A 16,252-nucleotide genomic window follows, 5' to 3' on the forward strand; every position below is an offset into this window, starting at 1 on the left:
GCCAAGCCTCAAGCCAAGCCCGCGCGCTAAAGCCCCAGAACCTCGAAGGTTTAAGACCCGCGAGGGGCGGAACTCCGCAGGGGGCGTGGCCTGGGCGTGGCCTAGGGGCGGGCGCGGGGCCTCCGGGTTCCGCAGCTTGCGCGCTGACAGGCTGCGTGCTTACGCAGCACGCACCGCCGGGGGACGGGCCGGCGACAGGGCGGGCGGCGGACTCGCGGGCCTGGTCCCGCCGGCACCATGGCCAAGACCGTGGCCTATTTCTACGACCCCGACGTGGGCAACTTCCACTACGGTGAGGGAACAAGGTTGTAAGCGAGGGGTTTCGGAACGCGGAGGTTTCAAGTCGGGGGCTGCAACTCCAGGGATGGGAACTGACGAACTCTCTTACCCCTAGGGGCCGGGCACCCTATGAAGCCCCATCGCCTGGCGTTGACCCACAGTCTGGTCCTGCACTACGGTCTTTATAAGAAGATGATCGTGAGTTCCGCCGCCTCCGCTGGGGATTGAGAGGGTGGCGGCAAACTGCGGCCTTAGGGATAGTTAGGCTACACTGGATGCACCAAGGGTGACCTACCCCTGGGGTGGGGGAAGGTAGATAGAAAGAACCAGGAGCACCCCACATATTAAGTCTGCTTCCACAGACTTAGTGGGAGTGTTTCACTTTGGGAAAACCACCGTTTGACCTTAGGTGAACCAACCCACAGCTTAGTACAGGGGTGGTGGAAACTGGTTTAGAGAGAGTAGGTCTTTTCCTCCTTAGCATCTCAGGATGTGAGCAGTGCTGAAACCTTAGGGAAGGAAGAGGGTCTGGATCATTTTATCTGGATGTGAATTTACATTTAGTTCTGATCCCTTCTCCTCTGTCATTTCTCTCCACCTTCAAGTAGCTAGACCTTCAGGGAGGACGCCACAGTGTGTGTGTGTGTAAATGTGTACATTTGTATGTATGTGTTTGGAGGAGAACAGGAGATGTCTTAGTTATTCCCTTACAATAGAATATCTCTACACACTTCTACTTAATCACAGCCAAACTCTCCTTTTCCTAGATAGTCAGAGTGCCTGTCCGCAGCTTGTAATTTATAGCTGTAATATGTGTTTAAGACAGTTCAGCTAAGCCCTGCTTATGTGTTTCAAGGGGAATTAGTAAATAGTATAAACAAGTGTCCATTTCTTGTGCTGAGGCACAAACAAGTGAATTGGTAATAGAAAACACTGATGTGATGTAAGTGTGAATCTATGAGTCACTTAAAATCATTTTCCAGTACATACCTGTTTGCATTTTCTGGGGAGAGAAAATCTTTTTGTCCTTGCCTAATTTCTAAAGATAATACCCCTCAGATGAGAATAAATCTGACTTAACACCTTGGCACCTTTGGTCTTAATTAGAAGGTTGTTACATATCCCATATTATTTGACTCCAAAATTAAGAAGAACTCTGAGAAGAGAGAGGACAGAACCCTGGGGACACAGTGACTATGGAAAGAATCAGGAATAGGAGATATAGGGATAGGGCAGGTGGATCAGGGCTCAAGGATGAGAACGTGAAAAAGGTTGGTCTGGAGGTGAGAAGGAAAAGGTAAGCCCACTGGTCTTCAGGTTGCTTAATAATAATGACATACCTGGTTATTATAAAATACATATATGTGAAAATAAAGTATGTAACAAATATGTAAAGTTAAAGTAATAGGTAATAAATAATTATAGGTATAGTAATAATATGTAATATAATTAGTGTCTTTTTCACTGACTCTTGCTTCATAGAATAACTAGGATTGGGGGTGTGGTGAGGTGTCTGATTTAACAGTCAGTGCTCAGGACTGGGTTCAGTGTGGGTAATCTCGACGCCATGAATGGGGTTGATCCTGCCTTGTGTTTCCATCCCGAGGTCTTCAAGCCATATCAGGCTTCCCAGCATGACATGTGCCGCTTCCACTCTGAGGACTACATTGACTTCCTGCAGAGAGTCAGCCCTACCAATATGCAAGGCTTCACCAAGAGCCTAAATGCCTTCAACGTGGGCGATGACTGGTAAGGGGAGGCCCAGACTTCTGATGCCAGGCACTTTAATGTTAGACATTTCAGGGGGAATATTTGAATGAGGTCTTGTGGCAGCAGTGGGAAATTATGAAGGGGGGAGCTACTTGCTAATGAATCATGATTTATGCATTTGTTTAGTCAACAGATATTTATTGGTTATTTGTTAGTCCAGACCCTGTGCTAAGTGCTAGGGATGCAGTGGTAACAACCACAACATGTTAGTATTCAATTGTTAAGTCCAATGAAGGAGAGGTACGTGACACAAGAGTTTGGATGTGGGAAATTTATCCAGCTTGGGGTGGGCTGCTGGAAGCTTCCTAGAGGAAGTGATAAAGACTGAGCTAAAAAAAACATCAAGGAGATCTGGAAAAGCAGTGGGAGGTAATAAGGTAAAAGGTGCTTGGGAGGATTGGGGGCGAGGGCAGGAATTTAGTGAGCAGTAGGGACATTATGTACTAAGCATTCGTGGTAGATAATGATTCATTTGAGAAAAAGGAAAAAGGTGGCTACAGAATATGAACAGAAGAGTGATATGAATCAAGATCAAAGTGGGGCCTCCCCAGTGGTGCAGCAGTTGAGCGCTGGGCTGCAAAGCTGCCCACAGCCTCTGCAGCGCTGATTCGATCCCCAGCTGCCAGTGAGAGTCCCACATGGTGTGCAGACCTCTCCTGCCGCGCCCGCTGCTTCCCTCAGCAGTGTACTTCATCAGTCTGCCTGTTCTGCTCCCCGCTCTGGCTCTGGTGAATTCTCTCACCCTCCTGCACTTCTGACTGTACCCAGTGTTTGTATAAATAAATAAATAAATCTTTAAAAAAAAATCAAAGTGGTAAGCAGAGCCTTTGAAATAATAAATGAGCTTTACCCCTAGAATAGAGAGAAATCAAGGTGTCTTTAAAAGCAGGAAATTGGGGCCTCCCTGATGGCGCAGTGGGTTGAGCGCAGCTCTGTGAAGCTATCCACAGCCTCTGCAGCACTGGTTCGATTCCCGGCCAGCCAAAGAGATACATGGCACAGCAGACCTCTCCTGTCTCGCCAACTGCTCCCCTCAGCGGTGTATTTCAGTCAGTCTGCCTGTTCTATTCCCCGCTCTGTCTCTGGTGAATCCTCTCACCCACCGCACCACTGGCCTGTACCCCAGTTCCTGTATAAAAATAAATAAATCTTTAAAAATAAATAAATAAGTGAAAGCAGGAGAGTGGTTTGACATGATCATCTCATACAAAGAAGACTCAGGCTTAGGCCCTGTGGGGAGGCAGGGGACAACAAAGATAAGCCCCCAGCCTTCTTAAATTCTAGATGTTAATGTAGTGACCATAACATCTACCATTTACTCAGGTTTTAGTTGTTTTTTTTTTTAAGATTTGTTTATTTATGCATTCAAGAACTGGTGTACAGGCCTGAGGTGCAGGGGGTGAGAGGATTTGCCAGAGACAGTGGGGAACAGAGCAAGCAGACTGATTGAAATACACTGCCGAGGGGAGCAGCAGATGAGATAGGAGAGGTCTGCTGCGCCATGTGGGTGGCTGCCTGGCCAGCCAGCGATCGAACTCGTGCTGCAGAGGCTGTGGATAGCTTCATAGTGCTATGCTTAACCCGTTGTGTCACCAGGGAGGCCCAGTTTCTAGTTTTTGATTTGAGAAAATTTCAGACATTTCTGAAGTGGAATAGTATAGTGGATTCCTGTGTGTCCATCAGCCAGCCACAGTACTTAAGAACCCATCATATTGACCCCAATCACCAATACTTGTCTGCATTCTCCCACATTTGATTATTTTATTTTATTTTAAAGATTTATTTATTTATGCATACAAGAACTGGGGTACAGGCCAGAGGTGTGGGGGGTGAGATGATTCACCAGAGATAGTGGGGAGCAGAACAGGCAGATTGACTGAAATATACTGCTGAGGGGAGCAGTGGGCGAGGCAGGAGAGGTCTGCTCCGCCATGTGGTTAGCTCCCTGGCTGGGGATCGAACTCGTGTTGCAGTGGCTCAAATAGCTTCATAGGTTGTGTCTTAACCCCTTGTGCCACCAGGGAGGCCCCCCATTTGATTATTTTAAAACAAATCTCAGAACTCACATCCTTTTATCTGTAAATATTTTGTGATGTACCTCCAAATGATACTTTAAAAAAAAAAACACTGACATTATCACACCTAAAAAAAGAGCACTAATTTACTAATTTCTTATATCATTAAATGTGCAATGAGCATTCAAGTTTCTCCAATTGTCTCATTTTTTTCTTTTTTGCACTTGATTTTTTTTAAATAGGATCTAAACAAGGTCTACACATTGCATTTGGTTGACATATCTCTTAAGATATTTAATCTGTAACATTTCCTTTCTCTTGGATTTATTTCTTGAAGAAGGGAGCTTATTGATCTTACAAGGTTTCCTACAATAGTGACCATTTGTTAAGTGCTTACTCCGATATGCTGTAGATGTGTTGGGGCATCCATGTCTTTCTCACACCAACTCTGTGATGTAGCAGTCCTTTCCTTGATGTTATGCATAAGTAAACTGAAATTTAAGGAGATTTATGTAACAGCCTCAGTGACATAACTGATGAGTGGAGGTGGCAGGGTTCACAACCATATTCCAGTTTTTAAAACACTATTGCAATCTGTTTCCTTCAATGCTCCTTCCAAAAGAAGAAGCTCAGACTGGAGAAAAGAAGCCAACTGCTTAGGCTAGCCTTGAATACCTTCCTAACCTTATCTCCAGGCCCCTGCTATATAGGCTGCCTTCCTGAAATTGCTTTTCTTTTCCAGTCAACCTCTTTAAGGCTTTCCCAGCCTTTACACCACTGTGAAACCGTTATTGACCTCACCAGCTGCAGAGATCTGTCCTTCTGTACACACTGTTCTGTCCATTTGGTGTTTGGTCATATGCTGTCTTGGGAGGTTTCTTGGTACTTTGTTATTGTTTTGGCTGCTATTTCTGAGTTCACTTTATAGGTCTGGGAATGCAGAGTCAGCTCTCAGGCCACAGCTGGGGCCCTGTAAATGCTCTTTGTACAGTTAAGGAGTATTATTCCCTCTTGCTGCATCATTTGTACCGTCATTATAAGCTACAGTTTAAGTGTTTCTGTGTTTCAGATGAAAATCTGGGATTTTCCTTCTTTTTACTTCTCCCCATCTCCCTTGTAATTAATTTCTGATTCTTTTCAAAAGAATATAATATAAAAAGTCAAGTTGTACTATAGGATTTTCTAATGGATAAAAAAGCAGCCCTAAACCCATCCCTCCCGGGCCTCCCCAGTGGCGCAGTGGTTGAGCGCTGGGTTTCGAAGCTGCCCGCAGCCTCTGCAGCACCAGTTCGATCCCCGGCTGTTCCCCGGCCACCGGAGGAGGGTCCCGCATGGCGCGCAGACCTCTCCTGCCGCCCGCTGCTCCCCTCAGCAGTGTACTTCGATCTTTCTGCCTGCTCTGCTCCCCGCTCTGGCTCTGGTGAATTCTCTCACCCTCCCGCGCTTCTGACTGTACCCAGTGCTAGTATAATAAATAAATAAATAAATAAATAAATAAACAAACAAACAAATAAATCTTTAAAAAAAAAATAAAATAAATAAACCCATCCCTCCCACTTATAAATCCCTCCCCACAGTGGCAGTCACTTTCAACTTCTTAAGCTATTTCTATTGCTATTTATCTATGGATTTCAAAATAATAATGCCATGTCACTGTTCTTAGGTAATGTCTGCTGTATGTGTCTGGTACTAATGCTTAACAGCCGTTAGCTCTTTTACTCTCAGCAATCCCTGTGAAGTACAAGGTGTTATCTCTTTTTTTACGGATGAAGACACTTAGGCACAGAAAGGTTTAACAATTCGCTCAACCTCACAATCATTGATAGATGGTAAAGAGTCAGGCTTTTAACCTAGAGTTCTCTGACTCCTGAATCTGGGCTCTTGATCATACTATACTGCCTCTCATTAGCTCTTATACCTTATATTGCTGTTTCTTCAGTTATTAATTTTAGACATTGTTAATTAAGTATGGGAGATGAGCATTTAATCTTCTCATACCACCACTCTGGCTTCCTTTTCTTGCCCAGCTTCACAATATAGTTACATCTCAATTTTCTTTTCTTTTTTTTTTTTAAAGTTTATTTATTTATACAAGAACCGAGTACAGGCCAGATCCCTGAGAGCGTGAGATTCACCAGAGACAGAGCAGGCAACAGAACAGGCAGACTGACTGAAGTACACTGTTGAGGGGAGCAGCAGGCAAGACAGGAGAGGTCTGCCTCACCGAGTGGGTTGCTCCTTGACTGGCTGGGGATCAAACTCCTGCTGCAGAGGCTTCGGATTGCTTCATAGTGCGGTGCTTAACCCCTTGCACCACCAGGGAGGCCCTACATCTCAATTTTCGTTAAATAATTATTCTGTTTTCACATTGTTGTAACATTGAAAAATTCATTTACTGTCATGCCAAATAGTACAGTAGGATTTAATCTTTTTTCTTATGTTTTCCCGGGAGTTGATCATTGTATTTTTTTTCAATTTGCATACTCTTTTTTTCTAAGATTTATTTATTTTTATTTTTTTTATTTTTTATTTTTTTTTAAGATTTATTTATTTTTAAAGATTTATTTATGCATACAAGACCTGAGGTACAGGCCTGAGGTGTGGGGGGGTGAGAGGATTCACCAGAGACAGAGTGGGGAACAGAACAGGCAGATTGACTGAAACACACTGCTGAGGGGAGCAGTGGGGAGACAGGAGAGATCTGCTGCACCATGTGGTTAGCTCCCTGGCCGGGGATTGAACTCACACTGCAGCAGCTACAGACAGCTTTGTAGGTTGCTTCTTAACCCCTTGCACCACCAGGGAGGCCCTCTAAGATTTATTTTTATTTATGCATGCACACATATTAGAACTGGGGTGTAGGCCAGAGGTGCGAGGGGTGAGAGGATTCAGCAGAGACAGAGTGGGAGGCAAAACAAGGTGGATCTACTAAAATGCACAGCTGATGGGAGCAGTGGGGAGACAGTGCTGTGCCATGTGGGTTAGCTCCTTGGCCTGGGATAGAACTTGGGAGTGCAGCAATGCTGATAGCTTGATAGTGTTGAGACTTTAACTACTATGCTACCAGGGAGGCCCTAATTTGCTTACTCTCTTAGCGACTGAGTATTCATCAGTAATTCTTCCCAAAGCCCTTTGAGATACTATAAGACTCCCTACATTTCTCTTCTTTCACTTGGTCAAGTATGTCAGCTTTTTTATTTTCTTAGTGACCTAAACCCTGGTACTTTTTAAGTCTTTCCTTTCTTAAAACGGTCAGATATATGAAGGTATAGTGTGATTACTGTAAATTTGTCCTTTCTGAACATATGGTTCTTAGAGTTTTGACAGAGTGTATCCAGGTGTAGATGGTTTCCATTATCCCACAAAGGTCCCTCATACCCTTTTGTAGTCAATCCTTCTCTCCCTTAGCTCCAAGTAACTACTGATCTGAGGTCTATGCCTATATTTTGCCTTTTCTTGAGTTACATAAGTGGAGTCACATAGCATGTGACTTCAAGCCTCTCTTTTTATAAAGAATGATGATGGTAATAATTATAGCTAACATTTGTTAAAGGCTTACTAAGTACCATACAGTTAGATTCTTTCTGCAGGTTGTCTCATCATTTTTACATCTCGTATTTAGGGACATAACTCTTTGTTGAAAATGTGTGATTATAAAAAATACTATTGAACATTGTGTTAAAATGTGATACACATAGAAGAATCTTAAGAAAAACAGAAATTACTTCCTTTTGGGAAGTAAGTATACTCAAGTACCAGAGTCTGCCTGCATCTCTCTCCAACTATGATTCAAACTGTTATTTTACATGCTGCTTTATTTCTCATCCATTGCCTCACACGGGGCTTGATACATAGTTTGTCAAAAATGTTTGTTGACTAAATTTGCAGGTAACTGGTGTATAGGAAGGGTGATGAGATTATTGAAAAGTGGAGAGTAGAAGGGCTGGGGTGGAGAGGAGAATTGAAGGGCCTAGACAGAGGTGGAGGGCTCCAATACGTCTCTTCCCTGCAGCCCCGTGTTTCCTGGGCTCTTTGAATTCTGCTCCCGTTACACAGGCGCATCTCTGCAAGGAGCAACTCAGCTGAACAATAAGGTGACCATAACCCTGAGTCCCTTTCCCCCTTTCCTGTGAGTCCCTGGACGCAAAGCCTTAACCCTGACTCTGAGTTCCCAGATCTGGGGATGAGCAGGAGGAGGTCTTGAGTTGGTGTTTGTCTTTCAGATCTGTGATATTGCCATTAACTGGGCTGGTGGTCTGCACCATGCCAAGAAGTTTGAGGTGAGTGAAGAGGTGATGGGGGAGACGATGATTGCCCAAGGGTAGGTGGTTAGGATGATGAAGGGGCAGCTGGGTGGAGGAAATTTTCCCCTCTTTGTAAGACCGTTGTCTTGCCATAGGCCTCTGGCTTCTGCTATGTCAATGACATTGTGATTGGCATCCTGGAGCTGCTCAAGTAAGTGGCCCTGGAGGAGATGGGGGACTTATGAGACTTTTGGCTAAGGAGTACTCTCATATTGTCTTGGCCCTGACCTTGAACTCCACTCACACATAGCTTCTCCCAAGTTCTTGATACTTTTCTCAGGCTGCCTTTCCTGTGCTCTGCTGCAGATTCCCTGCTGTCTTCTCACATTTCAGCCTTCTCTGCACATCCCTTTCCTATCCCTGCCTCCAGGCTGGAGCCCCAGGGTTGCCCTTAGGGAACTGGTGGTATAAGGTTTCGGGTGACATGGGGCAGAAGCTGACTCTTGGTAACTCCAGCCTTGTGTTTGGGAAGAATGGGTTGGGGGGGATGGTGTGTGCGGATGATTTCTTGCTGGGGTTCACCTCTGCCTCAGACTGTGGCTTTGCCCTCACCTCAGGTACCACCCTCGGGTACTCTACATTGATATAGACATCCACCATGGTGACGGGGTTCAGGAAGCCTTCTACCTCACTGACCGGGTCATGACAGTGTCCTTCCACAAATATGGAAATTACTTCTTCCCTGGAACAGGTATGGAAATAGGATGACTGTCCCCTTCATACCTCTGAGCTCTTTACCTTGACTGTTTCCATTCACAGGCGCCTTTCCTGAGACCCAGTTTAAGTAATCTCCTATGGTCACCTGAGAAAAGTATCTGTCACATCACCCTGTTTATTTCTCTCAGAACTCACTGCTATTTGTATTTTTGAGGTTTTTAGTCTTGTTTACTATCTCCCTTGTCACATGACCACCTCCCCAAGATTATAAATTTGGTGGGATTTCATTTATTTCATTAGTTCTGTTGTCTTTACTGTTGTATCCCCAGTGCCTAGTATACAACTTGGCACTTCATGTGAATGCAAGTTACAACTTAGTGGTTCTGGGGAGGGTGTGGTGGAGGTTCATAGATAGAGTGAGAGGACCTCCACTTGGAGTTGAAGGGTTTGGCTTGTGGCTGCCCCCTTTTCTTGGCTTCCAGTCCTTGCCTTCACTGCCCTATAGGTGACATGTATGAAGTTGGAGCAGAGAGTGGACGTTACTACTGCCTCAATGTGCCCCTGCGGGATGGCATTGATGACCAGAGTAAGTTCTGATGTTGACTCCCTGTTCCCTCAGCCCCTTTTTTCTCTCCTTGAATTAACTCTTCTGCCTGGTATTGTCTACTGTTAGGCCAGGTGTCCTTAAGGATGAATGGCCTTCAGAGAGACCTTGAACCCCCTGGAAATTGTATGCAGCATATCATGTGTATGTGCATTTTTCTGGGAAAAGGGTCAGTAGCTTTCATCAGTCACTCAGAGGGGTCTGGAACCCCTTGCAGAAGCTGAGAACCAATGGTTTGGTTCTTTGGGTTACCCCTTTCCTGGGCTACATGCTCTCTCAACCCCCTTTTCCCTTTTGTTCCCTGTCTCCCCATCCCCTTGGGGTGCCAGGTCCCCATCTTTGGCCCTCTCCCAGGTTACAAGCACCTTTTCCAGCCGGTTATCAACCAAGTGGTGGACTTCTACCAACCCACGTGCATTGTGCTCCAGGTAATGCTGTCAGTACCTCCTCAAGAGGGCTCGGCCTGGGCTTGGGGGAAGAGAGCAGAAGAGCCCCAGGTTGGTGAGTGAAGGTCATTTGGGAACCCCTGACCAGTTATCTCACTGCGGCCAACAAAGGTTTTACCTTTTTCAGTGTGGAGCTGACTCTCTGGGCTGTGATCGATTAGGCTGCTTCAACCTCAGCATTCGAGGCCATGGGTGAGACTTGCCCTATTTCCACTTCCCCAGGTTTTCAAGTGGCCTTGGGCCTCAGTATATGAAGTGGGGGTGGCTAGCGAGTGGCCTCATCTCTTCTTGGGAATAAAAATAGCTACAAATTTACTTGAACTAGAAATGTCACCTCAAATAGGGTTTTCCCAGCTGACCATTCATCATCAGTATTTATTAAGTATCTATTGTATTCCAGGCTGTGTTCTAAAAGGTTCTAAAAGGTGGGGATGCAATGGGGTATGTATAGTTTAGTGTAGGAAACATGAAAAAAAGTAGGTTGTTATAAATCCTATAAAGGGAAAAGATAGAAAAGTAAGACACAGCATAACAGTGGGAAACTGACTTTACACAGCATAATTTGGAAAGAAATTCCTGAAGGGGTAATATTTTAGCAGAGCACTGGAGGCTAAAAGAAGCCAGAAGAAATGGAGAGAAGTCCATCCTGAGCTGTGAGAAGAGCCCATGAAAAGACTCCAAGTCAGGGAAGAGCTTGGGTAGCAGAGATGAAGTAGAACCAGTGAGGCAAGAGCCCAGGGAGCAAGCTGGAGGGGTTGAGGAGAGGTCTGAGGACTTGAGATGAGTCTATGCAGAACCTTTAGGATGGGTAATTAATTACGTTCCAAGTAGGATAGATTGGGTTTTTTTTGGTATCACTTTTTATTGAGATTCAAATAGGATGGAAGTAACACCATCCAGCTTTTGTTTCAAATAAGATGCTTTCACTGATAAGTGAAGAGAGATTTGGGGATGGGGAGTGGGAAATAGGAATGGCAGCAGGAAGACCAGTTCCGAAGCCATTGGTGGTGTCTGGGTGGGGACCCTGTGCCTGGGTGAAGGTGGAGGATGGGTGATGAAGAGAAGTGAATGATTTGAGTTGTATTTTGGAGGCTAGAACTACCAGAACTTGCTGGTGCATTGATGAGAATAGTTGATTAACTGGTAGAGTGCCACAGGGGAGGGGATGTTCAATAGGGCAGAGGTAGGGATATACTTTATTTTAACATTTGTATTGAGACACAGCATATGAGGTATATTTTAAGGATATAACTCAATGAATTCACTTCTCAGTCAAGATGTACAACATTTCTAGTTCCCTTGTGTCCCTTTTCAGGCAGTACCTACAGGTGTATGCTCTGACTTGAGAAATTCCTCTGCCCATGTCTGGTTCCTTTTAACAGGGAATGTGTCGAATATGTTAAGAGCTTCAATATCCCTCTACTGGTGCTAGGTGGTGGTGGCTATACTGTTCGAAATGTTGCCCGCTGCTGGTGAGTCTACTCCCTGATGCTCCCCCTTCCCCTGTGTCAGTGTGAGCTGGGGGTTCCCTGAGAGATGGCCAGTTGGACCGATAGCCCTCTTGCTCAGCCTGCCCTCTCTGCTGGTTGGTTTCAGGACATATGAGACATCACTGCTGGTAGAAGAGGCCATTAGCGAGGAACTTCCCTATAGTGGTAAGGGCTGCACCACGATACCCCACAGCAGGAAGGCCATCCTCATAGACCTGGCTATGACCTGCATGAAGGCATATGGGAAAACTGAACCCCTGGGCTCCGAGTAGGGAGAAGTTGGGCAGCAGTTTTGTGGGGGTCTGGTGTGGGAAAGATAGAGTGTTTTGGGATCTCAGTCTCCCTCCTCTGAGCCATACCTTCTAATACTTCCTTCTCCCCTCAGAATACTTCGAATACTTTGCCCCAGACTTCACGCTCCATCCAGATGTCAGCACCCGCATCGAGAATCAGAACTCACGCCAGGTTAGCTGCTCGGGAAGCCAAACACAAGTGTGGGAGAACCCAGGAGAGGTTCAGTGTGGAGCTGAACTCAATGAATTCATTTCTCAGTCAAGATGTACAACATTTCTAGTTCCCTTGTGTCCCTTTCCAGGCAGTACCTGGATGTGGGAAAGCAGAGAAACCAGAGGAGAGAGGAAAGTTCTTAGCCATCACTGTCAGCTGAGGGCAGCCTAGTTAACATAGAGACAATCAGGGTTTGGAGGAAGGACGGTTACTATATGGGGGATTCAAATTGGGATTAAAACTAGCACAATATGGGTAAAAGGCAGCTAGAAACATGGATACCCTGACAAGTACTGGAAGCTGTGTACTCTCTTCATTCCAAACCAGTATCTGGATCAGATCCGCCAGACAATCTTTGAAAACCTGAAGATGCTGAACCATGCACCTAGTGTCCAGATTCACGATGTGCCCGCAGACCTCCTGACCTACGAAAGGACTGATGAGGCTGATGCGGAGGAGAGGGGTCCTGAGGAGAACTACAGCAGGTCTGGGGTCAGGGACTTGAGAGCAGGGGGTTCCAGTAGTTTTGTTGGGGAGGTTAAGAGAGAAAAAGTACATTGGAGGGCATTAGCACAATTGTCTATGGCTTTCTGCCTTTAGTATGCCTGCTCTTTGTTCAGCTGCTCTCTCTTTTTTTTTTTTTTGCACCTTTTTTAATGATGTAGGTAACATGTTTGTTGTAAAAATTTTAAACACCACCAAAATACATTAAATTTGCTTTCATACAAACTTAGACCCATTCCACAAAGTAACCACTAAGAGTACTTTGATTTATATCATTGTAGAGAGACATTTTTCTATAGAGTACACATATACTGTTCTATATGCTCATATAAATGCAAGTGCAGGTATACACTCATTCTCAGATTTGGCTGTTTGTGCAGCTTTTGTCATAATACAATTTGGATCATTCTATACATGTTGCTCTACAAGTTACAACTTGTTCTTTGTTTTTTAATTGGAAATAATGTATCTTCCCACAACACCATGCAGATCTGCTTTCTTATTTTATCAGCGGTATAATATTCCAATATGTGAATGTAGTATCATCTCACCAATTACCACAGATGAGCATTTACATTATTTCCCACTTTCAGAATGCATTTGTTAGTGAATCCCCTTACATATACTCCTTTGCATGCTTGTGTCAGTAGGTTAGATAGCTAGAATTATTGGTGTTAGGTCAATGTCTATGTGCACTAAACTTAAAAATTTGCTGCCAAATTGTATTCCAAATGTCTTTAACAATTTACATTCTTGCCAGCATTTTACTCCTTCCTGGTCCTGAGCTGATCACTGCCTGTGTGCAGTGTTCTCTAAGGCCCTTGGATTTCTCTGTGAAATTTTGTGTGTGTGATTATTGCATTGTGGTTTGTTTTTTTTCTATAGTCCTTATCTTTGTGAGCTATACACTAAAATATTCACAGATGCACTGAATTAAAGGAAAAAAGAGTAGGATAGAATTTTCTTAATCCCCAAACATGCTTTTCTGAAAACAGAAAACACAACAGAACCCAGAAGTACAGAAACAGACACACTTAATGGAGAGCAGGTTTTCGTACATGGCTGGGGGATAACCACAGTGCACACTTGCAGGACACCTGCTCCTGCTCTCATGCAGTACTAGAGGTTTGAGCTGGTCTGCTGCAGAGTCTGATGTACTTTTCAGTCCCTTCCAGAACAGTGTCCTTGTCTGTCTTGAATTTTGGGCTTTCAAGTCTTTCCTCTGGACCTAGGATTTACTGCTGGAACCTTGGGGCCCCTGCAACACTCCTCCTCCATGCACACCCCCTCTTTCCCACTCTGGGTTTGGGAGTTATCTGCACACCCAGCCTGAGAGATTCCTTTTTGATCCATCCTGTCTTTCCTCAACTTCTCCAGTCTCTGAGGCTTGATTTCTGTATTAAAATTTCTTTTTAGCGAAGTTTAATTTTTTCATCTCTAGTTACATTCTGTGCCTAGTTTCTGCATTACAGCACCCCCTTTCAAAAGCCAGCAGAAGCCTTAGGCCTCTTCCTATCCTGCACTGAAGCTTACTGTCAGACCACCCACTGAGTTCCTGTTCTTTGATGACTGGGGTTCCAGCTCGCATATCATTTGCAGAATAGTAATAACAATAGTTACTGTTTTTTGTGGGTTTGCTAAGCACCAGATTCAGTACTAAATGCACTATATTATAACATACATATCATCATGTCATCATTCTCTTCCTATCAGACAGCTCTCAAAGGTAGCTGTTATCCTAAAATTACTAAAGGAGGACTCATAAACTCAGGTTAAGTAAGTTCCTAAGGTCTCATAGCTAATTAAATATCAAGACTGACATTCAAAAATTAATCTCTGACTTCACACCTTTAACCCATGTGTACTTAGAGGTAACCAAGACATTGCTCACCAGGTAGATGTCACCTTTCTTGATTTACTTTCCCGGCCTCTCTTTGATGACTTTCTCCATTCTTCCTGACTTACAGACTGTGGGTGAGCTAATTCAGTTATCAATTATTCATATTCTTCCAGAAAGTAGTTTTCCATAAAGAAACCAGTATGGAGTACTTATTGGGGTCTATGTTGCTTTCATATCCTTTTGCTCACTATAGGTTAATTTGTTGCTCCTCTGCTTAAAGCTCTCCTTTCCATTGCACTTAGAAGGAAATACAAATTTCTGACCATGGCTTTAAAAGATCATGCATGCCAGGCCTCTCCGGTACCGCAGCGGGTTGAGCACAGCGCTATGAAGCTGTAGGCAGCTTCTGCAGTGCGGGTTCGATTCCCAGCCGGCCAGGGAGATACCCACATGGCGTGGAAGACCTCTCCTGTCTCACCCGCTGCTTCCCTTAGCAGTGTCTCCAGTCCTGCCTGTTCTGCTCCCCGCTCTGTCTCTGGTGAATTCTCTCACCCTCCCATGCCTCTGGTCTATACCCCAGCTCTTATATAAATAAATAAAAATCTTTAAAAAAAAAAAAAAGATCATGCATGCCTGCCCTTACCTGCACCCGTAGTCTCATCTCTACCCTTCTGCATGCAGACTGCACCTAGAGTTCTGACCTCCATCCTCTTACTGGGATACATCAGCCTCCTTCCACCTTATAACCTCTGTTTTTGGTTTTCTTGCAGCTTGGAATGGCCTTACTGAGCTCTTGGCCTGGCCAGCTCCTTCTCAGACTAAAGTTTTTGACCTTCTTAGAACAACTTTCCCTAATAATGCTGTTGTTCTGCTACAGCCTACAAGGAGTTCTCTCAATCAGTGATCAGTTTCAGAACAGAAGGAGAGGAGTGGTTCCCTGAGAAAGAACATCTGAGAAGTGATTTCAGAGAGGGCATTGGTGTGGGACAAGTTTGGGACTTGGAAAGTGGGACCCTGACTTCTCTCTCCTTGTTTTGCAGGCCAGAGGCACCCAATGAGTTCTATGATGGAGATCATGACAATGACAAAGAAAGCGATGTGGAGATATAAGAGTGGCTGGGCTTCCAGTGTCCCAGGGAAATTCTTTTTACCTCTTGGTTGGGTGGGAAGGAAAAGGTGTGGCTCCCCCATCCCTGGACTGGCACCTTAGGGCATTTATCAACCCTGGGGAAGGATTTGGAGACCATATCTGGTTCTAACCAATTACCCCCTTCCTTCTCCCTCCCAAGGCCTGACAATGGTACCTATTAGGGATTGGATGGGGACAAGGATAGTTGTCTCTAGGACATCTTAGGCAGTGGGCCGTAGAAACCAGTCCCCAGACCTTCTGGTTCCTTTATTCCTTCCTGCTTCCCTCCAACCCAGACACTTTTAGGGATGAAGACGTAGACAGAAATGAAGTTGCCTCTGACTTCATCCTCTTCTGGATTCAGCTTTGGGGGTCTTGCTTCCAGTGCAGGTGAAGAATGCGGGACTTTAGGGAGCTCTGGCTCCCTTAATCCCAGATGATGGGAAGTATAGTTTTGAGTGGGGAGGACATGAAAATGTCTTGTAACTTTTGACTTTATGTCCATTTTACCACTGTTTTTATCCAATAAACCAAGTTGGTATTTTTTGTACCTTTGCCTTTCTGAGAATATTCTTAATTCTTGCTAGTTTTCTCTGTATAGAGGGAAAGGAAATGGGGGTGATAATATATATAATAAAAATAATAATTAACATTCACTCTGCACTTAGATTTTATATTAGGCCCTGTTATATAGTCTACATGAATTA

The 16,252-nt window shown here is 44.6% G+C and overlaps 1 protein-coding gene across 1 annotated transcript; it reads left to right on the top strand.

Moving 5' to 3' along the window:
* Nucleotides 1–189: 189 nt before the first annotated feature.
* Nucleotides 190–16,100, top strand: HDAC3 (histone deacetylase 3). The gene is made up of 15 exons (XM_037509074.2): nucleotides 190–292; nucleotides 395–477; nucleotides 1,886–2,028; nucleotides 8,077–8,158; nucleotides 8,288–8,344; nucleotides 8,464–8,519; nucleotides 8,926–9,059; nucleotides 9,531–9,611; nucleotides 9,984–10,057; nucleotides 10,203–10,267; nucleotides 11,458–11,547; nucleotides 11,672–11,730; nucleotides 11,951–12,030; nucleotides 12,400–12,557; nucleotides 15,457–16,100. Exons 1-15 carry the CDS (start codon nucleotides 238–240, stop codon nucleotides 15,524–15,526), a joined length of 1,287 nt encoding a protein of 428 aa, XP_037364971.1. The 5' UTR covers nucleotides 190–237; the 3' UTR covers nucleotides 15,527–16,100.
* The last annotated feature ends 152 nt before the right edge of the window (nucleotides 16,101–16,252 follow it).

This window comes from Talpa occidentalis, unplaced genomic scaffold (genome assembly GCF_014898055.3).
Source record: "Talpa occidentalis isolate TD23 unplaced genomic scaffold, MPIMG_talOcc4v2.1 talOcc4.13, whole genome shotgun sequence".
In the NCBI taxonomy this organism is placed as follows: Eukaryota; Metazoa; Chordata; class Mammalia; order Eulipotyphla; family Talpidae; genus Talpa; species Talpa occidentalis.